At 37.2% G+C, this 27,059-nt stretch overlaps 1 protein-coding gene across 1 annotated transcript in view; it reads left to right on the forward strand.

Moving 5' to 3' along the window:
• LOC129278955 (collagen alpha-2(IV) chain-like) overlaps window positions 1-27,059 on the forward strand; it is a 54,816-nt gene that overhangs the window by 19,855 nt on the left and 7,902 nt on the right. The window contains exons 13-31 of the mRNA XM_064110839.1: window positions 475-653; window positions 1,308-1,386; window positions 2,826-2,929; window positions 3,287-3,464; window positions 4,084-4,278; window positions 7,109-7,333; window positions 9,951-10,109; window positions 11,025-11,195; window positions 12,664-12,807; window positions 14,427-14,561; window positions 16,747-16,925; window positions 17,364-17,427; window positions 18,694-18,867; window positions 20,167-20,274; window positions 20,899-20,970; window positions 22,581-22,706; window positions 23,599-23,715; window positions 25,451-25,603; window positions 26,582-26,689. Coding sequence (XP_063966909.1) covers window positions 475-653; window positions 1,308-1,386; window positions 2,826-2,929; window positions 3,287-3,464; window positions 4,084-4,278; window positions 7,109-7,333; window positions 9,951-10,109; window positions 11,025-11,195; window positions 12,664-12,807; window positions 14,427-14,561; window positions 16,747-16,925; window positions 17,364-17,427; window positions 18,694-18,867; window positions 20,167-20,274; window positions 20,899-20,970; window positions 22,581-22,706; window positions 23,599-23,715; window positions 25,451-25,603; window positions 26,582-26,689 — 2,670 coding nt within the window. The remainder of the gene's footprint in view (window positions 1-474; window positions 654-1,307; window positions 1,387-2,825; window positions 2,930-3,286; window positions 3,465-4,083; window positions 4,279-7,108; window positions 7,334-9,950; window positions 10,110-11,024; window positions 11,196-12,663; window positions 12,808-14,426; window positions 14,562-16,746; window positions 16,926-17,363; window positions 17,428-18,693; window positions 18,868-20,166; window positions 20,275-20,898; window positions 20,971-22,580; window positions 22,707-23,598; window positions 23,716-25,450; window positions 25,604-26,581; window positions 26,690-27,059) is intronic.

Below are 27,059 nucleotides of genomic sequence, written 5' to 3' on the forward strand. Positions count from 1 at the left end.
CGTTTTCAGAATACCAATTTGAGATCGTGACGTAGATTAGAACATATTTGTGATAAGAATGTTTTGAGAATACCACCCTGGATGCCCGTTCTAATTGTTGTCTCGCCCACCAGAGGTGAAGGCGAGACTTAGGGATCCAAATGTCGGCCGTCCGTCACAAAAATTATGACACATAACTCCGCAACCGTAAGTCACTTTTCAACCAAACTTGGATGGTAGATGTACTTAGGGGACCTGCATGTTATGCTGCAGTCAGAGGTCACATGGTAAGGTCAAAGGTCATTTTGAGGACAACATTAAAGTTTACATGCAAGACTCTTATGACAAATGTTATTTCACAATGAACTTTTGATACAATTCTGTTGCATGCCCTTGCAAATCGCGATATTTCTGGTAATTTTCACAAGTGGGCGAGACACAAAATCGCTTATGCCTTGTCTAAAATAAATCTTTTTTTTCATCCTTTCTTTGTAGGTCAGCTTGGAGGTATTTGCCCCTTCTGCCCCCCAGGGGTCAAAGGTTATCCCGGAGACCAGGGCTATCCTGGAGATCCTGGTCCTCCAGGGCGGGATGGGGCTCCCGGTGTGGAAGGACTCAAAGGATACCCTGGTGAAGTTGGCTTCCCAGGCCTGGATGGAATCAACGGAAACCCTGTGAGTTTATACAGTTTCTTAAAACTTGTTATAATAAAGTCATAACAACAGCTAAAAGCTACTGAAATCCTTGAATCTAATTGGCTGATAGTAATTTTGTTTGAGAAATTGTGCATTTGTTATTACTTGTTTTTTCGTTTTAAAGTGCCAATTCTGTGTTCTTTGTCGAGCATTATAAACGTCACAATCCACATTCTTTGATTATGTGTACGCAGTATTTATAATTGTAAATGGTGAAACGATTCCAAATCGTTACTTTCTTTACAATGTAAAAAATTGTTTGCCTTCATTAATTCAATGTAACATGTTGATGTTATCTTAATAAATGAATGGTTGGTTACGTTAAACCTTTGTGCAAAAGGGGAAAGAAGCTATAAAAAGAAGTTACCCAAATGAAACATTTTTCAGAAACATTACTTGAAATCAATTTTTTTCATGCGAGCGGCCATCTTGGAATCTTGACATCTTACCATTCAACATCAAACTTTCCTTTAAGAACTGGAACGATTCTCCTCCTGTTTGGCTTATAATATCAATGAGTTTAAACGCTTACCAAAATTTGGTAATTTATTCGTGCGTGTTAACGGTCGTTCTAAACATCGGTTTTAAAGGTTTTGATTTTAGTAACTCACATAATTTTCTGTTGTTGCACAGGGTCCATTTGGTCTGACTGGATTTGATGGAGGTCCAGGACCTAAGGGTGAAACAGGCAGAAGAGGAGTTAGCACCAGAGGTATATACCTTATATATGTAAATTTATATATATATATATGTAAAAGAGACAAAGAGGTAATGCATTGCTGTTCCAACAAAGTTTATTTCCAAGTCCAAATTTTTGACGCAAACCTCACGTCTTCGTCAGGGATACACAGCTCACAGTGACAAGATATTGAAATAATAGATGCATTCATGATTATGGTAGTCATGGAAACGCACAGGTTAAAAAAGCATCATCATCATAATAATAAGCATCCTTAAGGCACAGGCTATAAACATTATTGCGTAAGTGAGGACATTGTTATGACATAATCACGTAATAGTGACGCAACCGCAATCATGAATATGCATGAAAAGAATCAGATAATCGATAAAGGCCTATTTTGAAACGAATGCACGATAAAAGGAGGTGACAATGACCTCTAATATCGCTCTATCTTGAAATCAAGTGTTTATATATTTATAAGCCTATATATGATATAGGCTTTATAGAAAGGAAGAGGCTGCGGACATAGCAATTGGTTCACACTACTTTTTATGCCAAGCTATACATATGACGACAATTAATACTATTACGATGTATGTTTATATGTGTGTAATGGGGAAAAGTACAAAAGAGTGAATGTTTGCTTAAAGGAGAATGAAACTCTTGGAGCAAGTTAGCTTTTGTGAAAGCAGAAAAATCAAAGAATAAGATCAACAAAAGTTTGAGTAAAATAGGACTAGCAATAGAAGAGTTATGAGCATTTGAATGTCGAGATCACTAATGCTATGGAGATCCTCCTATTGGCAATGCGACCAAGATCTATGATGTCACAGATGAACAACTCTCCCCTTTTGGACACTGAAAATATACCCCAAAACATCTCTTTTTGCTCATTCTAATCATATGAAAAACGATTCATCAATGATATAATGTTGTGAAACCTCTGTACTTGTCCTCTCATAAAGAGAACACCTCACCTTGTGATAGACTCTATAAAAGTGAGAATGTAAGTGGAATAAATACTAAAGTAATGAGGGAGTTGTACGTGTGTGACATCACAGATCTTGGTCGCATTGCCAATGGGAGGATCTACATGGCATTAGTGATCTCAATTTTCAAATGCTCATAACTTTCTTATTATTCATTCAATCGTCCTCAAACTTTCAACAATATGTTTCTTTGATTTTTCTCTTTGATATGGATTCAGCTGGTTTCAAGGGTTTCATTCTCCTTTAAGGTGGTACTTGATGGCTTATGCTGCTTATTCATAAAGTGAATAAAAATAAAGAAATTATAAAAATGATGAACATGGATTGTATGAAATAAGTGTCCTTATTTTTTATATCGTTAGGCTGTCGAGCCATGCAGGTGTGTTTATGAAGCTAAATCTGACATTGAATAACTATATATATATATATATTTATGTGAAAAGTCTGTGAAGTGACTGTCCTTTTGTTTGAAATTGTCAGGTCGTCAAGGAGATAAGGGAGTTCGAGGACCGAAAGGTGCAACCGGAATACCTGGCGTTATGGGAGATCAGATCCGAACAGTGCCTGTGGGCGTTAATCTGACTGTGAGTCTCTGTCCGTTGCTAGGAATGATAATGTTGTTCTAAACTTTGTGAAATCCTGAAATCTTAGATGAAAAGCGATCAGACTGTAGACCGCCAACACAGATAAGGACATGCGAGACAGTGTATTATTATTTGCTCAGATAAATACCTGTCATGTGACTTGAATCTCTAAATTTTTATCTAATGTTTCAGCAATTACAGAATTTCTTCAAGAATCCTTTGGCATACATGTACATTTTTTTTATTTATGCCACCATCACACTTGGGTGGTCATTTTATTGGATTCTGCACAAGCCCACTTTGAAAAATAATTTCCATAACTGGCATTTCAATGTTTCCTTGTCTTTGGTATACCAGGGGCAACCAGGCGATCAAGGTCCACAAGGTCCACAAGGCAGAGACGGTCTTCCAGGGCCGCAAGGGTACCAAGGAGATCCTGGCTTTCCAACGACTGGTCCAAAAGGTGACAGGGGTAGGCCAGGAGACCCTGGACCACCTGGTGAAGATGGACCAAAGGGATACCCAGGACCTGATGGTGAGGACGGACCCCTGTTGCATAAAACTTAGTGATTGATGAATTTGATGGGTGATTGCATGCATTGGCCATTATGTGCTTTTTATCTTAGAAACAACCATATGACCAATTGCTAAATTTTGTGTAACTAGGACATGTGCCCTGTGTCAAGAAAAACACAAAATTACAAAGTCTCCTATTATAGAATGTTTGTAGCCTTGGTATATGTTAAATAATATTGATTATATTTGACTTTTGTTCTAACATGCCAATCTTACTAATGTGCAAAAGTGACATTTATATTCAACATGTATTTTATGATTTGATTCTTTGTGATAATTTGAATTTGACTTTTGACTAAATTAAGTTCCCCCTGTCAATAGTGTTGAGTTTTCCTTAGTGAAGGCATTTCAAACACTTACCTTTAAGATTGTGTAATTTTATATCAGAGAGGTACTTTTAGAATTCTATTCCACCCATTCTATCCAATCTTTTCCTGTTTCAACCAGTTTGTGAACAGGGGATGAATTGTTGCTTTAGTGAAGTCAATTGAGAACTTCCCCATTAGTTGTGGCAGCAGCCGGATGTATTTCTTTATCTAAATCGTTATTATGTTTCATCTGCTCATTTCAATGAATAGCAATCCCCCCACTTGAGCCCGATGGATTTCAACCAGGACGGTATGGAGACCCTGGACCTCGTGGACCAGATGGCCCTCCAGGCCGGCAAGGTTTTGACGGAGAGCCAGGACCACCTGGACCCCCAGGATTTGAGGGCTTCCCGGGTAACAATGGAGATCCTGGCCCAGTGGGACGTTCAACATTTGGCCCTAAAGGTATGCATGTCCTTTAAAAGAAAAATGTTGGTTCAATTAAATAGAGAAAAATCAAACTAGCATAATGCTGTAAATTTCGAATGTAAAATGAGAAAGATACAGTTTTATTTTAAAGTTTCACTTATTTTTCACAAAACATTTATATGCACAACTCAGTGACTTCCAAAAGAGAGAGTCGATTATGTCCATCACTCACTATTTCTTTTGTTTTTTATTGTTTGAATTATACAATATTTCAATTTTTACCAATTTGACATTAAGGACCAAATTAACTGAACCATAAAATGTTGTAACAATGGTAATACCACATGTTCAGGGGGAAATAAAACTTTGTTTCACAGGACAATAAGGAGAAAAATAGAATATTTCATATTTCATATAATGAAATACATGTACAAAAGAAATAGTGAGTGAGTGATGTCATAATCATAATAATAATAATAATAGGCATTTATATAGCGCCATCTATCTAGAAATATTATATTACGAGGCGCGTTGTTATTATTATTATTACCCCGGCTTTAGCTCGAGCTGCCTTTCAGCGCTCATGCATTCAAGGAATTAATCCTGCCGAGTACCCATTCACCTCACCTAGGTTGAGTGCAGCACATCATTCCCCTCATTTGCATACCAACCAGCATGTGCATATAACTGTTTTGTGAAATTAAGCAAAAGTTAATATATGTCATAACTTTCTTATGTTATATCCAATTTTGATGAAATTTTCATTGTTATGCTTGTTGGATTTTTCTCTTTCTATTCAAATCCACTTTTTGTTGGGGTGGACTTGTTCTTTAAAAAAAATGTTATTCACTTGCACAATTACAATTATTCCTCTACTATTAGCCCCATTTCTGGTATTACTTCCTCCTCTTCTACTTCCATTTTCTTCATCTTCTTCGAGAAGAACCATCTCTTTTGATGATGCACACTCTCCACCATAATCAATTAAAATCACCTGTATGTAGGCCTAATTGTTCAAAGGATCCAACTGTGTACATGTACAATAACTTGATTTAATACATCACCATATTATGTACTTTGTTTTACTTTACTAGTTCATGCTCCTTCGATGAAAACAATTTAGTCTGACGAGCTGATGGCCTAAAAACACTCGCTACTTAATGGTTCTAAATCTTACAAAATAATTCATAATCTATGACATATTCCTTACTTACTATGTTTATGGTTCAATAACTCCCTGTAGATATAGATAGTTTTCTCAAAAAATGACGGATTTACTCCAATATTTCATAAATATCAATAGTTCATAAAGATTGGCTATAATAAGATGCCCTTAATCATAAATAATTATTTCATTCACATGCATATAATTTCTTTCTGTTTCTCTCAAAGATAAACAAAAACTCCAAAGTCAACACTCTGGTGGTGCTGAATTACAATAAAGTTTTACACAAATGATGAAATGTTCTTTCAAAAACAGGTTTTCCGCTCTCAAACTTGAGAATCTTTGATGATACAAAACTAGACAAAACTAGAGAAATAATCTAATGATACATGTAGCACTTGTCCATAGCATGTCCTTCTTTAGCTGGCTGGGTGTGTCTGCCCCAAGTGCACTATTCTACATGTTCAGTACAAGGAAGATATTCAAACTTAATTTACCTATTTACAACCAGAAAAATCCCAAACACAAAATCCTATCCTGGGCTGAATAATATAAGGCATGCAGTTTAATTAGTTCTGGCATTAAAGGCTCTTTAACCTTCTGAACCTTTTGAAGTTTACACCGGCAGGGCAGTAGACTGCAAATCGCCAGCGTGCTGTTAACAATGGAAAATTAAACCTCATTCTCCAACACGTAATAACAAACATATCAACACCTTTCGCAGAAGAGAAACCATATCAAGACCTCTTTCACACTAGAACATTAAACCTCATTTTGCACATTAATCTCATTTCACCATCTTTCACCACCAATGGTGCAAAAGAAAGTTCTTGATTTCTCTATTATATCTCTCTCCTAATCTGTATCATTATAAAGAGATGTACAAGTAGTAAATGCAATTCGAATTCGACTTTGAATTTCTTCCTTATCTTCTTTTTCTTCTTCTTCCTTATCTTCCTCTTCCGTTTCATCTTTGTTTTATAAGATGTTCATGTTCAGGTTTGCAAAATAAATCACATTCACACAATGTTTCTAAAATTCATTTATTCAAGATTCACAAGATTTTCTTTAAAGGTCCTATGACACATATATATATCTATTCTTGGGTAGTTTTACTTGAAAAATACGAATTTGCCATCGGTTTCTGTGTACGACGAACCGGTGTCGAGTTATTCCATGGAAATGAACTACAACGGGAACGCCCACTAAAATTTTCGAAAAAAGTCGGCCGATCGACCTGTCAATCATCGTGACGTCATCGAAAGAAAGCTTTCTCAGCTGTGCAGCTGGACCCCTAGTTCTTCACATGTGAATCCACACGTGCAACCACAAAAGGGAATTCACGCACCAAACGTCAGCAGATTCTTCCCCTGACGTCATAATTGTCACGTGATATACGAAACCAAATCGGGCTGAATTCTTTGTGGGCGTGGCGAATTTGGCTCAATTTTCAATATAAAACTGCCTTTGAACCTGATGTGGGATGTTTTTCAGGTAAAATTTTGATGGAATCGTTACTAGAAACCACTAAGCTAGCGAATAAATCAGCATCTTTGCTGTATTTCATAGGACCTTTAACTACAATTTATTGAGCTACCTTCAGTTTAGATTTCATTGTGATATAACTCCATTTGATGAATAGTTGTATTCACCAAGTTTATTTACTTATTTTTTTTTTACTCTTGTGACTTTGTACATCAGGATTCCCTGGAATACGGGGAGAGAAAGGATTAGACGGACCCTTCGGACAGATCGGAGACATTGGCCCGCCAGGAGTACCCGGAGCCTACGGGCAGTATGGTCCCAAGGGAGCTCCTGGAGATGCAGGTCCTGATGGGTTCCCTGGAACGTCGGGTCCCCAGGGTCTCCCGGGCCCCCCTGGGGTGGCGGGAATAAATGGAGAGAAAGGTCTACCAGGATCACCAGGTATTTACTGATGAATGCCGGTTGTGGTATCCAGATTAAGATTTTATTATTCCTAACATTATGCCGAACTTCAAATGAAATAATGGTACTTCTTGGAACATTCACATTAAATGCAAAATGCGATTTATTATAAAATCGCATCACAACAGATCGCATAGTGTGTACTGGGCTTCAAACTGATACTAAATCTGCTGCTTTCTAAATTTTTGAAAAGAAATCACAAGGGATGATTTCAATTCAGTGCTTGCCATTGGGAATGCCACTCTGATTGCCTTCGCACTCAAGTTTCCAAGCCTAATGTAAATCACAAAGAGGATTCACATCACAAACGAATTGTGATTTTCACTGTTATAAGCTACTGAAATCCTTGCATCTGATTGGCTCTGAATAAATTCAGTTTGTGAAAATCACCCACAAGATGCTTAGTGAAAGCCTATGGCACCACTTTTTTCTGGTTACAGTTAACTCTGTAATGAGTAGTAAACAAAGCACTAAGCAGAGATGCCAACCGTTTCCTTTTTAGAGTTTGTTTCTCTTTTTTGCTATAAATACACCAATACTTTTTTTGTATGATTTTTTACTTTTTTTTAATTTCTGATCATGGAGTATGTATTATACACAGCGCTTGACACTAGCGCCGATCTGGCAGTCCCAGACCGGTAAAAATCGCTGTCAGGCCTGTAATCTGTTGCATGAAAAGAACAAGTAAATTCTTGCCTGGAGCACACGTTTGAAAGGGTGAATTATCAAGTTTTCAAGTAGATCGAGTCATTTCACATGTTTTTTCACCGATCTCACTACAACAGGCTGGCGATTGTTACGTTGAGACAAATGTTTAAAAATACTCTTGTTTGTCAAAAAATACTTTTTTTCCCTTATAAGAATACTTCTTTTGGTTGTAGAAGGTTGGCAGGTCTGGGTATCGATCTCAGAATGAGTTTGAACAGAATCCAGTAGAAAATGACCACCATTGAATTTGTATGTATGATGGAATGATTAATGAAATGAAACATATGCCAAAAAGTGCTGGAAGAAAATGTGCACTCGCTGAGAAGTGAACAAATCAAGCGCGGCATTCCATCAAAATATGCTTTCCTGTGCTAGTGATCTTCAGGGTTTTGAGCTATGAGCTTTCAGAAATGGTTTTTAGTCAAGATTTCATGATTTCACTACCTAAATCTGTGATGATATGGAGACAATTAAACTTGCCATTGCCATCTATTACCATTAGTAAAAATAATAGTATATTGCATTTATGAGGTGCTCATTTTGTTGCATATTTGTATAGTACAGATTGCAAGCTCGAAAGTTTTTTTTTCCATGTATTTTGATGATGAAGTGCTGCACGTCTGGATTGGGTTGCAACTATTTTCATGAGAAAAATGATTATTGAGAATTGTAACATAACATACAGAATTTTAAACAGATTATGTATTATAAAAAGGAACTTTACACAATTTGTTTGATGGAAAATTATATTTACAGAGAGTAAAATTGAATTTGTTTTACTCAAAGTGGATTGGCAATTCAAGAATAAGTGTTTAAAACACCCCATTATACCGGCTTATAGCTGATATTGTTAAGTGTGTCCACAGCAGCCTAGGGTGTTTTGTTTTTTTGCGAGAGGGATTCATCCTTCCTTAACCAGAGCTGCCAATTATAAAGAAAAAGTAATAATTTTTATAATTTTCATTTCTAATTTACATTATTACACTCTTGACCTTTATTATGACATTGTTGAGGTAGAATAGGTATGTACATTTGATACACACGTAGTAATACTTTGCACAGTGGTGAAATTTACTTGCCTGACTAGGCTAGCTATAGTGCTTCACAAAAGTTATGTAGCTAGTGCTTCACAAAAGTAATGTACATGTAACACCCTGGATAAATATTCCTGACAACTATCCAGTAGGGCTGACAAAACTTGGCATTTAAATGCGAATTGCACATCTGTTATATGTATATTACCTCTTTTAAGAAATATTTCATACCACATAACACATGAAATTATGGCTTATATCTCAGAATTTTGAGATTCTGGATTACTACTTTTTTCTTACAAAGGTTAGCAGCTCTGCTCAACACCTCCAATGTTTTTTTCTAGTTAATGTTACTATCTCAGACCTGCCAACTAGTCCTTTTCTTTTCTTTATTGAAATTTTTAATATACATTAAATCACATAATGAAAGAAAACTCCTCTTTTTAGTCATGGGGGTGTTTCACAAAGATTTAAGTATGACTTCGAGTCGCACTTAAATACGGAGTTGCGTATGGTATGAGAGGCTTGACCGCATTTGTAAGATCGTGTCATGAGGACGCGCACTACTGCGTATCTATCAATAAGATCGCGCGTTGCATATCATGTACGCGTCGGCATTTAAGTGCGACTTGAGTCATACTTAAATCTTTGTGAAACACCCCCCAGATATTATGTACAGTCATTTATGGGAAATATACTGTGACTCCTATTTTTCAAACGAATCACTCTTATTATGTATGTTTACAGGTTGGTAGGCCGGCTACCTATCTTTAACCCTATTTCAATTTTAAGTTCTAGATCAAGTTTTTACTGCTAATGCCTCTTTGACTTCCTCTATTACTATTGTCTTACAGGTATGTCTGGTTTCCCTGGTTTTGATGGGCAGCCTGGTGAACGAGGAGATTACGGACCAGATGGAATCCCGGGAACTCGTGGTGAGAGGGGAGAAAACACCCAAGGTCCGATTGGGTTCCCTGGTGGACCAGGTCCAGATGGCAGGTCGGGTCGCAAAGGTAATTTCTTTTTCCGTCTGCAAAGCAGCTTTCTGCTGCGTCAACGCTAGCTAGTATGTACTGTAACTAATAACATCTATCACAGAAGTCGTTGACGGCACACCGTACCGTAAACCCCTGCCGTGATTGTTCATATCACCTTCAAACATTATCTAATTGCATCTTAAGTTAATTAGTCATAGTGGCTGGCATTATAGATGACAGAAATTACTCTTGGGTCTTTTGGTTGAAGTGGAGCCGATGGCCGAGCAGAGATTCAAACCACAACCTCGCAATCATGAGTCCAATGCTCTAACTACTTGACCAAAAGACGTCTGGAATTATTACATCTAATCATTAATCATGTAACCCATAGAGGAAGGCTTATACTAATCAGTGGGGTCGCGCGCGCATGCAAAATCCCTCAGGTTTTGGATTTGGATGCGATTTTTTCTAATGGTGTCTTCAATGGGACAAACACGCTGGGGAAAATAAAATGAAGTAGAAATTTGAGTTTCGTTTTAAGCCGGCAAGTGCCTTAAATACAATGTACTGGACTACTGTTTTAACATAACAAACAAGCGAATTTTGACTACTGTTGTAACATAATGACATTCCACATATTTGACCTGATTTCTGTTGAATTTTGTGTACATTCCACATCGTTACATGTACATGTATCATCCATTTATTCCAACATGTACTTCTCTCTCCGCACACTCGATTTTGATCGTGAGGTACTGAACTGAAGTTATTGGTCACAAACACACTGTACTGAAGGACATGAAGAGATGTTTGTGGGGAGACTTTTCCAAATAACTGGGGCCAGTGAAACTTACGCATTGTTTACCCAACTTGGAGTTCACTTTGGAATGTGTAAACAAATAGGGTCTGTTGTAGAATGCAATGAATGAGTTGTTATTGTTATCCTTACAGGTCAGCCTGGGCCAGCAGGTGTAAAGGGAGAACTAGGTTTCACAGGAGGTTTTGGCCTTCGTGGAGATATAGGAGAGCCAGGAGCACCAGGGCTCCCGGGAAGGAAGGGATTCAATGCATATGATGGCAGGCCTGGAAGACCAGGTCCTCCAGGACTCCAAGGTCCTCGTGGTAAGTAGTCCTCTAAGATGTTGTCCTTTTGTGAACTTGTATTGTTACGTTCTTTAGAACCACAAATATGCTGAAGCCAAAGACAGATAATAGGAGACCAGGTCCTCATGGAATGAAGTCCTGAAGGATGCTGTCCTTTGAATGGACTTGTATTAATTGTTACATTCTTGAGAACCATAAATATTCTGAATCCAAACATACTGCAGATGATAGGAAGACCTGGGTCCTGTCTTACAAAGAGTTACGATTGATCCAATCAGTCGTAACTCTATGGAAAGCCATCAGTGTCATAATTTTTTATACAGGAAATTTGCAAAATGTCCTTTGTAAACAAAGGAGAACACACCAAATTGGCAAGAAATCAATGAATTTATGGATATAAATTCAGATCTAGAATTTTTCTTTGAACAAACATGCATTTTATATGTTGGTTTTGCTGGCTTTCCATAGTTGCGATTGATTGGATCAATCGCAACTCTTTGTAAGATAGGCCCCAGGTCGTCCAGGACGTCAAGGTCCTAGTGGTAAGTAGTCCTAGCTCTAGGATGCTGTCCTTTGGGTGGAATTGTGTTGTTACGTTCTTGAGAACCATAAGTTTTCTGAATCCAAACATAGATAATAGGGAGGGAGGTCAAGTCCTCCAGGACTCCAAGGTCCTAGTGGTAAGTGGTCCTCTAGGATGCTGTCCTTTGGGTGGAATTGTGTTATGTTCTTGAGAACCATCCAATCATAGATAATAGGGAGGGAGGCCAGGTCGCCCAGGACTCCATGGTCCTCTTGGTAAGTAGTCCTCTATAGTGTTATATTTTGGGTGAACTGGTATCATTACTTTCTTTACAACCACAAGTATTCTGAATCCAAACATAGATAATAGGAAGACCAGGTCCTTTGGGGCTCAAAGGTCCTTGTGGTAAGTAGTCCTCTTTAGAGTTGTCTTTTGGATCTTTAAATGATTTGAATCTCCGTCATAATTTTTTTTTCATTATTTGTGGCAGCGGTGGGATATGAATTAATGTCATTTTCATGTATATGACCAGGGTCCATTTACACAGACGTAAGCAATTTAATTGATAGTCTTGATTCTGGTATATTCAAGTGGCTAGTCAACAATAGAGTCCATTATTAACTGTTTATTGTGGAAGCATCATGATGTAGCAGGTCTGACTCTTGCCTTGTAGTCAGAGGGTCGTGCGTTAGAATCCCACCATGGCCTAGCATCCTTTGGCAAGGCGTTAATCCAAACTTTGCCACTTTCACCAGGGTGCTAATTGGTTACCAGTAGGAAACACCAGTCAGTGTAGTCAGTTTAGCAAGTGTGCACCTAACAGGCTGCTAAAAAGCTATGAATCCAGTGACCGGGTAATGATAATTGTGAAGCGTTTTAAGCAGTCATAGATTAATATCGCGCTATACAAAAGCCAGTTATTATTTATTGACTTTTCATCAATGTTTTATTTTGTACCTTTAGGTGAGATTGGAGATGCAGGACCAAGCGGAGTGAATGGGCCTCCCGGACCATCAGGAATCATTGGAGTGAGAGGCCTACCTGGAGACGCTGGAGATCTAGGACCAAGTGGATTCCCAGGATTTCAAGGAAGACCAGGACAGAATGGTAAGACCAGGAACAAGTTTGGACCAACGGATACAATTCGTCGGCGGTCATCCGAACCGTCGTATCACACATACGACGGTGCAAACCCATTTCAGAGAAAATCCACTTCAAAGTTTACTAAAAATTTTCACACTTAGTTCTCCAGCCTTACAACATATTCATTGCTAGGAATATACATGGTTGGAAAGACCAAGACAATTGCTTGACAATGGTATCCTTATTTTTACACAAAACCAAGGATCAGAGAAAATATTGCAAAAGAGCTACATGCTTGTAATTTTGGTTTGAGCGGTTTAGATTTCCCCCGTACAAAAACGCCATAGGGAATGCAACAACCCTGACCGCGATTTCAATGCGCGCGGTCAGTCAAAACATCGCTTTTCACGTGCAAAGTCAATGCAGTGCAGATGGCCGATACGACAGTTTGGCTGACCGCGCGCATTGGAATCGCGGTCAGTCAAAACGTCATATCGCTCTGCTACAGTACACGTTTCCAATGGGATTTGTGCATTTTATTAAAAATTGATACGGCATCGCCGTGAAAATCCCCTCATATCTAAGAAACTAAAATAGATTGCTACCTAGTAATTTAGTTATGAATAGAATAGGACTTGTACTTTTATTTTCTTTTTTTTTTTTTTGTTGGGGGGGGGGACCAAAATTGACTGATGCGACGGTTCGGATGAACGCCGATGAACTCTATCCCTCACCTGTCTTGTAAATTTTTCAATGCAATAGATTTCGTTGATTTATTTTAGTATTTCCTCGTGGACTTGTGTATTCAAGAAAGGAGCTGTACATTTTCTCAATCAAGGATTCAAAACCCAGCTGGAAATACCACATTTTACATGCACTTTTTTATTTCATAATTCAGTGATATCAAATTGATGAAATATTGTAGGTAAAAGGGGAATCCAGCCTTGGCCATAAAATGTTGTGTTGGGAAGGAGAAAAATAAATTAAACAGAATGGTGAAAGTTTGAAAGAAATCAGACAAGCAATAAGAAAGTTACAGCTGCTTTAAAATTGAGATCACTATTACTATGTAGATTTCAAATTGGCAACTGGGTAAGTAAATTATGACAAGAGGCAAGGACAACTTTCCCATAGGCCATGTACTTTATTATCAGGGATTTGTGGTTTTCTCCTAAGTACCCATTCCCCTGGGGCAGTAATCTAAATATAACCCAGGTAGTATATTGTTTTATGTCCTCATGAAAGAAAAATATAATTTGAAATAAAACTTTTGGAAAAAATGAAATTTTAGCCATAATATGTATTGGAGTACATGGAAGAGTAGTCCTTGCCTTACATCACTATGACATCCCATATGCAGCCAATTTGAAGTCTCCATGGGTATAGTGATTACCAATATTTACAACTTTTAAAAATTCATAACTTTCTTGTTGTTTGTCCAATATTGTTCAAACTTTCACCTATCAACTTGTCTGATTTTTCTTTTCCTTATAAAAACAAGTTTTTATTTGGGTTGGATTCCGCTTTAACTATTTTATATCTATTTTCGGCCAGAATTATGAAGTTTTCCATAAGAAATGAAATTACTTGATCACTGAAATGATCAAGTAGATAATACCCAATATTTTTCTTGATCATACCAGGAATGTTTGGAGATCGAGGACCGAGGGGATTTCCCGGAGAACCCGGTGATCCGGGTTTCCCAGGATTCCAAGGAATGCAAGGTGTCCCCGGATTTGACGGAAACCCTGGACCAGAGGGGAACATCGGAAACCCTGGTAAGCACCCATAGATCTGTGTCCCGTCTAACAAAGAGTTGCCATTGATCCAATCGATCTCAACTCTCTGAAAACCATCAATGTCATAATGTCATTCAGGAAATTTGCACAATGATCTTTTGTAAACAAAGAGGAGCGCATGCTGAATTGTTAAGAAAAGTTAAGAAAATGATGAATGTATGAATATGCATCTTGAAAAAACCTGCATTTATATGTTTGCGTTACTGGTAGGGCTGTTAGCGTTGAGAAAATTCTCTAGGCTGTGTGATAGCTGCCTTGCTGCCTTCTATCTACGTTAGTTGAGCTTGCGCTTGTGATGTTTTCGATTCGATCGAATGGATATGGAGTCGAGTGCAGTCACGATGTTTGGATTGTCACGATCTCACCCCAACTTCGCTGTAATAATAGCGAAGTGGGGGTGAGATTGTGTTTTGTGTGGCTAGTATTTTGTTGAGATTTTGGAGAAATTTCTGTTGCTGTACTGTGCAGTTTGATGAAAAATACGTTTTCCATGATTTTATGTTTGAAAAGCCACTTTCAGAGGGCCGTTTCCGCGAATTCCATGAAATCGCGGAAAATCACTGTGTCCCTACATAATAGTGGGACTATTATCGACAAAGAGAGAAAGGTTATTGATATCACTAAGTGGCAAAAACAAGCGATTATCAACAAGACTATCGATAAAGACATTATCGATAACAGCTCTAGTTACTGGTCTTCCATAGTCGTGGTTGATCTTAATTAAAAGTAGGCTTCCCATGAATCTACTTTGGTTGTAAAGCATCAGAAGATTTTCTTGCACCTAAGTTGGATTGCTACTCTATGCTATTCCGGTATCACCGGTTCATTGGGACGGTGTATTGCAACTTTGGTATTAATATACTTTGGAAATTGTAGCATCACTTGTTATGCATGCAACACTGTAATAACAGCTAGGATGTGAGGATTATGTGTTCCTTGGTGTGTTTAGGGAATTCAATATATCTGATTTGAGAATCATAAGTGAAATGATATAGCTGATTAGTGGATACCCATTCGCCAATTCATCAGATTTGAATATTGGTAATTTATTATTGATTTAAGTGGATTAATTTAGATTATTTAGTACTTTAGGAACAAGTACTGATCATTAACTTGTCACTAATTAAGTTTTGTTGTACAGTTTGGTTGTTTGGTTGTAAAGAATGGAAGTTAGATAACTGTAGGTTTCAACCAGTTTCAATTGATCAGTCCACTAAAATCATGCATTTACACACAGTATACCGTACATGCACTAGTAGTCAACCCATTTGGAGAACTTCCTCAAATGTGTAGAAATAGAGAATCTACCTTAATTTCAGACCTTTCATATTTCAAAGAGGAATTTCAGGGTTGTGTGTTGTCAGAATTATCTTTATCAATCTGTCGACTGTATGCGCAGGCGATCAAATTTTGCAGCGATGGCTTTTTGCACTAGTATTCAACCCAGTGATGAAAGATGGCGCTATCTCACAATTTTCCCTTGCCCCATCCGACTATGGACTAGACCATTTTGGATGGGTTGAAATGTGGAATTGGACAAAGCCAGAGACTGACGTAGATCTATTCTAATTGAATAATCTACACAATATGAGATTCGCTATCTATCATCACTAGGATGAATACTATTCCAATCTAGTGCAAAAGGCCACTGCCGCATAATTTGATCCTCTGCATACAGTCAACAGATTGATAAAAGAATATAGAGACTACCCTGGAAATAAGAAAGGTGTGAAATAAAGATTAATGCCCTATTTCTAAATTCTCGGGAAGTTTTCCAAATGGATTGAATTCTGTCATGTTGAATACTAGCGTGTGTATGGTACTTCATTTTTGTTGTTAATTTACTCTTAACGTGGAGAAGGTTTACGGTTCACCATGTGTAGCGATGGTTTGAGTAGTAGCAGGTTCGCTACTCAAGCCATATTCAGCTCATCTCATCTGGTTTACAGTCCTTTTTAGGACTTCACTCACTCACTTTCAAGAAAAGAATACTTCTAATTTTCTCTTTTCATCCTATCTCGTCTTTCCATTTCAATCTTTCTGCCTGTATTTCCTTCCCTTCTTCATATTACACATGGTGAACCGTAAACCTTCTCCACGTTATAAACTCCACCATGCAAACCTACAAAGATCATCAAATTTACTCCTTTTTTCCGATATCCAGGTCCAAGTGGTCGAGTGGGAGAACCTGGTAATCCTGGACTTGAGGGTTTTTCAGGAGGACCAGGTCTGCAAGGAGAAATTGGAGAGAGGGGCCAGATGGGTGGTAATGGATACCTAGGACCTCCTGGATCTGACGGAGATCCAGGACCTAGAGGAGACCTTGGAACACCAGGCTTACCTGTAAGATATTGGAATGTGCTAATGGAACCGTTTTATAGTTCTCTGGCTTCTTCTGCTCTGGGTTTTGATATCTTTAAAAAAAAAATTAAATGATAACCCCAAAAAGAGGTTTTTCTTTCTGCGACTTTGATTTTGTTCTCCGAGTGGCGCTGTGCATTACCAATGATTTCTACATGTAGGTGCTGCTCAGACAAGTAAAACGTGGAAATAATTTGAAAATTAACCATTATTATGGTGCATTCAACCATTCCAATGGCAAACTCCTGTTTGTGATGGGGATGATATACATATGTCAGAAATTTATAAGGGAATTCCCAGAAAACCTGTTTCCATGGTAGTTACCAAAATTGTTATTTCTTTATGAAATGGACACGAGAGTGGTGATTTCTCTGGATTTACTTCTGTTCCAAACTTTATCTCTAATATCTTATTTTGCAGGGAAACCCTGGTCTTGTTGGACTTCCTGGCAGAGGAGGAGAAACTGGTGCAGATGGCCCAGTAGGTATGTTCATCTGAGTCTTCTCAGGGAGGTTTCTTTTTCATAACATCGCTTTAGCAGCGACCTAATAAGCCTGTTCACGGTTGTAAACTGCGCACGAGCAGAAAAAGGTCATTGGAGACAACCATGAAGGTGGCTTTCAAATTCACTGACATAGGCATTTGTGATTTGATGATCCTTTCAAAATATTTATCACATCCAAGCTGAAGAGTAATATATAGAGCCTTCATAATCACTGGTATTTGACAGTAGCCTAAACAATAGTCAAATGTGGCAAAGGCAGACAATAAAAACAGATTTCCAAACTTTATCCCTGATGTACTATTCTAGTCACCTGGTCTATACAATGCCTTTTGTTCTTAGAATTTGAATACTCTACCGGTAAAGCTTACGCCACATCTACATTTGAAAATGATAGTGCTTATCCTAATGAAAAATCACAAAGGTCATTTGAGAAAAGCTGATCATGAGCTAACCGTGAACTGGCTTATTACGAAGTACTAAAACGTTTGCTTAAAGTTGTTCCTGATTTTTTAGCGGTGTTACCTTATTTGAAGTACCTCAACATTCATGGTATATATAGTTTCAACTTTGTTTGAATGCGATGTCATTGAAACTTTAAAAAATGAGTTGTTGGCCATTTCATGAAGTCAGTGATAAAGATACACACTACTATCTTGGGTACTGAATTGGCAGCCTATTTTACAAAGATTTGCGGTTGATTCAAATTGATATGACAAAGAGTTGCGGTAGAATTGAATAAAACTCAAACAGAGATTGAATCAAGATCAATCTCAAATTCATTTTTGATGTGAATATATCTCAAATCTTGTGAGATGGGCCCAAATCCATTTTGATTAAACTGCTTTAATGAACCATGCAGACAGGGGCGGGATTGTAGGCCCTATTCAATGTGCATGGACTTTTGTTAATTTGTGTTAGTTTTACAAACTTAAGGTGAAGGGGGCCCACTGCACATTGAACAACTGGCACAGTTTCTGATCCTTGATGATATTCTTTTAACAGGTGAACCTGGAACTCTAGGATACAAGGGCTACTCAGGAAGCCAAGGACGTTTAGTTCCTGATCCTTGATGATGTTCTTGGAATAGGTGAACCTGGATCTCCTGGAGTCAATTGCTATCCAGGAAGATCAGTTTCTAATCCTTGATGATATTCTTTTAACAGGTCAACCTAGACCTGGAATCAAGGACTACCCAGGAAGCCCAGAGCGTTAAGTTTCTGATCCTTCATGATATTCTTTTAACAGGTCAACCCGGACCTCTCGGAATCAAGGGCTACTCTGGAAACCCAGGACGTAATGGTTTCTCAGGTCTTATTGGACAGAAGGGAGAGAAGGGAGATGATGCAATAGTTATACCTCCAGAAGTGCTTATCGGAGAAAAGGGATTCATAGGAGAGCCTGGAGCAAGTGGACTGATAGGTAAGTCATTTGTCCTAACCCTGGGGCACACCACAACATCCTTTACGATCCGATTTTCAAAGAAATCGTTAAAGCATTTTATATGAATATTCCTCCCTATTTAATATTAAAAATCAAATTTTTTAATACCAGTATGAATACTTAAATCGAAATTCAAGTCTACTTCAAGCCTCTCTGAATTACCATAATGAAATTCGATTCCAAGTAGATCACCATCGGCTGTAATGACATCATGGGCTGTGACTTGAAGTTGATTTAGACTTAGATGTACATGTGCATGTTCTTTGCTTGCAGCAAAACAGAATTCTGATTTCAGTTTTCAAGCATTATGCCCAACTTCAAATAATATGTCTTTACTTCTTTGAACTTTGATATTTAGTATACAAGGTGACCTGTTGAAAAATCGTGTCTTTATAGTCAGATCTTGCAGTAAGTCAATTGCACTGTCGGGTCTTTTGGAAGGGACTCAGCATCCAACCATGGTAGATAATGTTTGTGTGAAAGGAGGAAAGGCAGAAAAACAGAATAGTGAAAATATAAGAATATACAATTACTGTAACTTTGTAATTCTGTAACCACCAAGGAGATCTTGACTATGATTGGCTGCGGAGTCCTGTCAAGCATCATAGTTGCCATCATGCCAATGTTACATCAGTTGTAACTCAACAACTTACATGTAGTGGCTAGATTGTGACAAGCAGTAAGGACAACTCCCACTCGTCATGTAATTAATCATCGATTAGTTGAATTGTTAATTGAGGCATTGAAATATTTACATTGGAGACATTCTATACGACAAACATTCTCAAAGCATACCAGGAAAGTTTAATCTCTGTCTGATTCATGAAGTGCCATTTGTACACTTAGGCACATTAGGAGTAAAGCTGATTTCTAATTCTATCCCAAATTTGAATCTTGCCTAATTTTGTAGTGTCACCATGATAAGATGATGATGATGATGGTGATAATGCTGATAATGTTGTTGATTATGATAGTGATAATTGTATGACAACCATGATTGTGATAGTAAGAATAATGGTGATTATTATATTAATAGTAATAATAATATCAAAATAATGATAATCGACTCTCACAATCATGATCATGCAAGTATCTGTGCAAATTAGAAAAATAGATTAACAGATTTAAGAAATGCATCTTTACAAACAGTATGTTATCATTTTGGGTAATGATTTTCTCTTAAATTAAATCCTTTATTTGTATGTTGGTCAGTGATATAGAATTTCTTATGAAAATTAGATTTTTATAAGCATATGTCCTTTATTCATCATGTTACAGGGCAAATTGGAGAGCCTGGCCCGTCAGGAGAAAAAGGATTTCCCGGTCGGAGAGGATTGTCTGGTGCAGATGGCACTCCGGGCCCAGAAGGAGAACCGGGATTACCAGGTAAAATTCATTTCAATCTATTCCAATTCCTTTCAATGTATTTCAATTTATTTTATTTTGTTTCATTGCATTTCAATTCATTCCAATGCATTTTAATTCATTTCAATTTATTTCATTTCATTTCATTTCATTGCATTCCAATTCATTTCATTGCCTTTCAATTCATTTATTTTATGTCAGTGAAATTCTTTTCCAATTTGTTTTTATTTGTTTCTATTCATTTCAATGAAATTCATTGCAATGTACATGCATTTCAATTCATTTCATATCATTTTATTTCAAATTCATTACATTTCAATCCATTTCAATTCATTCCCCATTCACTTCAATTTATTTCAATTCACTCCAATCCCTTTCAATTAATTTCTATTCACACCAAATCATTTCAGTTCACTCTTGGTCATTCAATAATAGATTTCCTTTCTGAAAAAGGTGACATATTATGAACACGTGGAATGTGTGATCTGTATCAGTATCTCCTACTGTTGACTGTCGATAAAAAAGAAATCAAGGTGTTGGAATAGAGATTTAAATAAGCTTTTCCTTTCATCTTTCCTCCGATCTGCACTGTTTTCATGACTAACTCTATTGTCTTTCTATTTGAATATTCTGTTTCATTCTTAGGGCTAGTTGGATTCCGAGGAGTGCCAGGAGCAGATGGACCAAAAGGAGGACCAGGCCTCAAGGGCGAACAAGGTAGGCTGTGTATAATACAGATTTTAGGGCCATAAGGTCAGTGGTCATGGTCACAGAGGTCATTCTGTTTGTTTCTGTTATTTAGAAATTCAATTATTATTTTTTGATTGGTTGTGGGGTATATACAGTAACAGTGTGAAGTTTCGTGGGCCACAGAGGTAATTTTATACCAATAAATGGCTCACAGAAACTAACTATTTCAATGATTAGTATATAATATCATTTTCAAACATGGCTAGCGTATGCATACATGAGTTATAATCTGATACGTTTTTTATGTTTCTAGGTCAAAGGTCACATGTTATTATATACCTCAAAATGGCTCATTGTAATATCTTTAGAAGTGTTTGTGGAACCACTTCAAACTTGGTGCATGCATGTATCTGGAAGTGAAAATTATCTCAGAAATTTTGAGTGTTTGAGGGTCACAGTGCAAAGGTCATATAGGTAATTATGTACCGGTATTCTCTCAATAAATCATTAACTGTATGAGGTGCCGTGGCCGAGTGGTCTAAGGCGCGTGGCTATACAAAAAAAGTCTGGGGCTCGATCCCCGGCCGCGGCACCTATGCCTGTGAGCAAGGCATTTAATGTGCAATGCTCTTTTATCCTGCTTTCAAATAAATGGAAATGCTATAGGCATTATTGGTAGCTTGGTGTGCACTTTAAAAAAAAAAAAAAATGAGGGATAAATCCAACGTTGAATCCTTGTGATTAGATAATATGATACTGTAGATTATCTTAAAGGAAAATGAAACCTTTGAAACAAGATAGCCTGTCTTAAAACAGAAAAATCAAAGAAACATATCGACAAAAATTTGAGAAAAATTGAATAAATAATAAGAAAGTTATGAGCATTTGAAGTTTAGATCATTATCATAATGTAGTTCCTCCAGTTGGCAATGCGACAAAGATGTGTGATGTCACGTGTGAACAACTTTCCCAATACTTTTCTATATATTTCACTTAAACTGCCTCTTTTATCACATATATCAGTAGATCATGGATTCTTTCTATAAGAGGGCATGTAAATACGGATTTTTAAAGAATACATTATGGATAAAGAGTTTGTATCACCATTAGAAAGAGCAAAAAGGACATTTTAGGGGTATTCTATAGTCCCTTACAGGGAAAGTTGTTCACATGTGACATCACACATCTTTGTCGCATTGCCAGTGGGAGGATCTCCATAGCATTAGTGATGGCAATATTCAAATGCTCATATCTTTCTCATTGTTTGTCCGATTTTTCTCAAACTTTCTTTGAACTTATTCTTTGATTTTTCTCTTTCCACACAAGTGCACTTGTTCCAAAGGTTTCGATCATTCCCCTTTAATGTATTAGAAGTCAACTCATACCGACTGGAACCGGAGGATCCCTGTGCAAAGGCAATGGGAATCTCAAAATTCAGTAGCCAAGGAGTTATTGTAATTAAAGTATTATTCAGATATGGCAAAGGAAAAGGCTTGAATCTTTGACCGTTGGCATTTATATTCCAATCAATTGCTCATGTTATATTCATATTAACACCTGAATATTTATGGGGAAGTAGAAATGCCATGGAATTGTGTCTTTTTACTTTTCTGCCTTGTTGTTGTTTTTTTTTCCAGGCGAAGCAGGGTTGAAAGGTTTCCCAGGTTACAATGGTATCACAGGTCAGAAGGGTAACGGAGGACGGAACGGCTTCCCGGGATTCCCTGGTTCCCCAGGAAACGCAGGAGAGAAAGGAACTCCTGGTAAGCATAGTATTTAGTATTTAGTACGTTTTTTTTTTTTTTTTTTACAAAATCGAAATTTATTGAGAAAAATCATCTCTATATGTCTCTATTTTATAAAAAGTACACAAATATGGTTATTAGATCAATGTAATTTCAGGTAACTTGTTTTTTTTTTTCAATCATTTTGTAAAAACCAGGGTGAGATATACACAAGTTTCAATGTTTTTTTTTTTCATCTGCAAGAGCAGTGCACATTTTAGCTTGCATGCAGCTTGAGCGCCGTGATGGGCGAGTGCGCCAAGCATTTGATTATGAAATACACTTTTTTGGGGAAAAATACAAAATGTTTATCTCACATGGTAAAAATACTGATTTTTTTGTCAAAATACTGATTTGGGGGGATAAGAATACTGAAAATGCAAAATACAACTTGGCAGCTCTGATAGCAGTATTTCATGAAGAGTTTGTTCTGTAAATGATTTTCACCAACCAATGTACTCTCGGCCAATCAGGTGCAAGGATTTCAGTAGCACAACATCTGTGAAAAACCATTGACACTTTGCTTCGTGAAACCGTCCTTAGGATGCGTATTCCTGTGCAGCGATTAAAGTGATGCTCTGGGCTGAAAATGTTTATATCTGAATTGAAAATACCGAAAATTTCATCAAAATCGGATATCAAATAACAAAGTTATTGAATTTTAATTCATTTGGTTTGAGTTGATTTAATTTGATTTGATTTTCTATGCTTTTATTTGATTTGATTTCATTTGAATTAATTTGATATAATTATTATTTAATTTTTTTATTTTTGTTCTTATTTTTTTTAATTTTTTTATTTCTATTTTTACTTTTGTTTTGATTTTGATATGATTTGATTTATTTAATTTGATTTTGATTGTATGAACCAGGTTCTCGTGGCTTGAAGGGATATCCTGGTCTGAAAGGAAACCAAGGATTGCCCGCTCCAGAGGGAGGTACTGGAACACCAGGAACCTCAGGAATACCAGGAGGGCCAGGAGATATAGGTAAGTTCTTTGCTCCTTTCTTCAAGGCAAGATAAGAACTAGATCATGCAGGACCATGTTAAAACTATCCCATACATACCTCAAAGAGCTATTCTGTACTGAGGGAACAATCCCATGTTTCAAAGAACTATCCCACACCGCCAAGAGCTATTTTATTATAGAAAACTACAAAAAGGGGCCATTAGACTGCGATCTGCCTCGCATTATCTAGAACATACAAAACCTGTATTTATGCGTCATAATAAGATCCTATTGGGAAAGTGATTTGTTTTAACCCTGCTTTAGTCATGCATAAGTTATCTGCAGGTCTTATACCGGAAATTTTGATGAATTTTTCAAACAACAAAATCTTATCCATTAAAAAAAACACAAGGCAAAACAATGAAAACTGACCTAAATTATTCAAATTTACCTCTTCACCAAATCAATCAATTATCAACAATGGTATAAACGTTTGGAAATCAATCAATTACTCAAGTAAACTTTTGAAATTTTCCAGATTGAAAAGAAGCTTCAAGAAATCTCTCCTTATGCCCCACTTGCCGTAGCTACTTCCGTTTTGTAAAATAGATATTTTTTTCTTCTTTGATTTGAATTTCAACCAGACATGTGCATTTGTTTACTCAATACATTATATATGTCTCAGTATCAAATGTATGCATTTCATTTCATTGACTATACTTTATTTCCATCATGGTTATAAATGTCTCATGTGTTTATATGTTCAATGTAATTATCTTTATTTATTTCATGGTGATATTTTGGTTGTTCTTTCTGTTCTTTGTATGGGAGCACCTTGCTCGACAAGCGTAAGCTTTTTGAGGTGCTACCTGGTTTCATACGCCCGTCCTACGAGACGTATTATTTTTAACTATGTACATTCTATATTGTAACATCTGAAATAAATAAATTGAATTGAATTGCATTGAACTATGCCATACAGCCAAGAACTATCCCGCACTGCGAGAACTATCCCACACAGCTAAGAACTATCCTCCACATATTTGCCCAATATAAAGATCAACCCCTCATATACAGACCTATCGCTTTTATTAGAAAATTATTATTGTGCCCCACTCACAAAACTTTTCCACATAGCAAAGAGCTATCCCCTATTCATGTAACCATCCCAGACTGCCAAGAACTAAACCCCTCTCACAGAACAATTCTACCGATGCCTGAAAGATGTATTTCTCAATTACAAAACTATCCCTTGTCTTGAAGAAATATACCATATCAAAAAGAACCACCCCCTTTTTCAAAGAACTATGACATAGTCACAGAGCTATCCCACACCTCAAAGATTTATCCATCATTTTGCAGAACTACTCCCGACTTACAGAACTGTTCCATATCTCCAAGATCTATTCTTCACTATTCCAGAATTGTCCCATATCTCAAAGAACTACCCCATTAACTATGCCCTGCTCAGAGAACTACCCAATATCTCAGTTATACCATACTGAAAAAGACTCCCTCAAAAAAAAAGAAAAACAGAATAAATAAAAAATAATAAATGAATGAATGAATGGATGGATGAATGAATGAATTAATGAGAATGAATGAATGAATAATGAATGAATAAATATCTTCTCTTGTACTTTTCTCTCTTTGTGCATCTCTCTCTCTCTCTATTTTTACCCCTCTCGTCCGTGTACATGTGTATCTTGTCTTTCTATGTTTCTTCTTGTCTCTCTCTCTCTTTCCCTCTATCTTTCTCTTCCACTCTCCTCAGGAATACCTGGTAGGCCTGGGGGTCCAGGTCCTGTAGGTTTTGCAGGATTGAAGGGAGAACCTGGTGAGACCGGTCCAATGGGTCCCCGACCAAGAGATCCTGTACCCGGTCCTCAAGGAATGCAAGGAGTTCCAGGAATACCGGGTTTAAGAGGTTAGTCTCAACATCACAGAGGGGTGGTTTCACAATAGGTAAAGTGAGACAAAGAGCCATGCTTAAATGCTTTGTTTTTGTATTCATGTTTTGATTAAGAATCAGATCAAATTACAATATTTACAGTTATCACATTTACAAGGTTTAAAAAAAGAGGGCAGAAAATAAGATTGCAACAAATAATCTGTTCTAAGCAGTACCTATGTAAACTTATAAAAACCAGGGTTCATATGCATAAATTATTCTAAGTTTCAGCTTTCCAGCAAAATCAATAGGTCATATAAAGGGTAGTAGATATTACACTCTGGACAGTACAATGTGTTTAAAAAAAACAGACTTCATACTGAATGACCATGTTTAGTTTTAGTTTAGTTTAGTTTAGTTTATTTCCATACTTCATATACAGACATTTACATGCTTGACATGAGTATAACATAATTATCTTGAGTTGAAATAAATGGTTCTTGAGACAGAAATTATACGCAATAAGAATTTAAATCAGTGAAAAATGGAGGGGCCTAAGTTGAAAGCAGAGCTTGTGAGTTATAGGCCCCAATGGCAGAAGGAGATAAGATATAAGGCTATATAGTTATTAAAAAATAACAAGGTAAAAGAAAAGCAAAAGTTTATACAGGTATAGTGAACCAATTGGTTTAATCACATCTGTACTTGTGCAACGTGTGCAATAGTACGAATGTTGAACATTCTGCCTCCCATTTGCTCGCGCACAACAAGCAAAGTAGGCATTGTACAATAATGACGTTTCCGTTAGGATTGCCTTCGTCATCCAAATTTTTTTTACTGAAAGGCATTTTTAGACAAGTGCAAAAAACAGTTTCCATAAAACACAGCCAGAGATAATGAAGTATCTGGGGCGAAATGAGTGCTCAATGGGTTTTAAACAATGCTTGCCGTAACTTGAAACTCGGTCGAGTGGACTTGATGACTAAACCTTTTGGTGGGATCGTTTCTTGACAGGTTACAAAGGATTTGCTGGACCGTTTGGAGATGCTGGTTCTATTGGGTCTCAAGGAGAAAAGGGAAGACCAGGAAACTTTGGACTCAAAGGAGCCCCAGGACCTCCAGGTTAGTGCTAGGTACCCAAGGCTTACTGAAATTGTAAGGTGTAGTATGTTCCAAAGAAGAGAGATGATGATGATGTTGATGTTGATGGTGACGGTGATGGTGATAATGATGACGATGAGGATAATTACGGAAATGATGATGATGTTGATAAAGATCATGCTCATGATGATGACAATGATGCAGACGAAGAAGAATATGATGGTGATGATGAGCTAGGTGATGGTAATGAAAATGGTGATATTGATGATGATGACGACGATGATGGTGATGATGATGATGATGGTAATGCTGATGATGATGGTGATAACCATGACTGCAATGATGAAGATTATGAGAGGATGATGCTGTTGATGATGGTGATGATGGTGAT

Source organism: Lytechinus pictus, chromosome 16, assembly GCF_037042905.1.
Source record: "Lytechinus pictus isolate F3 Inbred chromosome 16, Lp3.0, whole genome shotgun sequence".
In the NCBI taxonomy this organism is placed as follows: domain Eukaryota; kingdom Metazoa; phylum Echinodermata; class Echinoidea; order Temnopleuroida; family Toxopneustidae; genus Lytechinus; species Lytechinus pictus.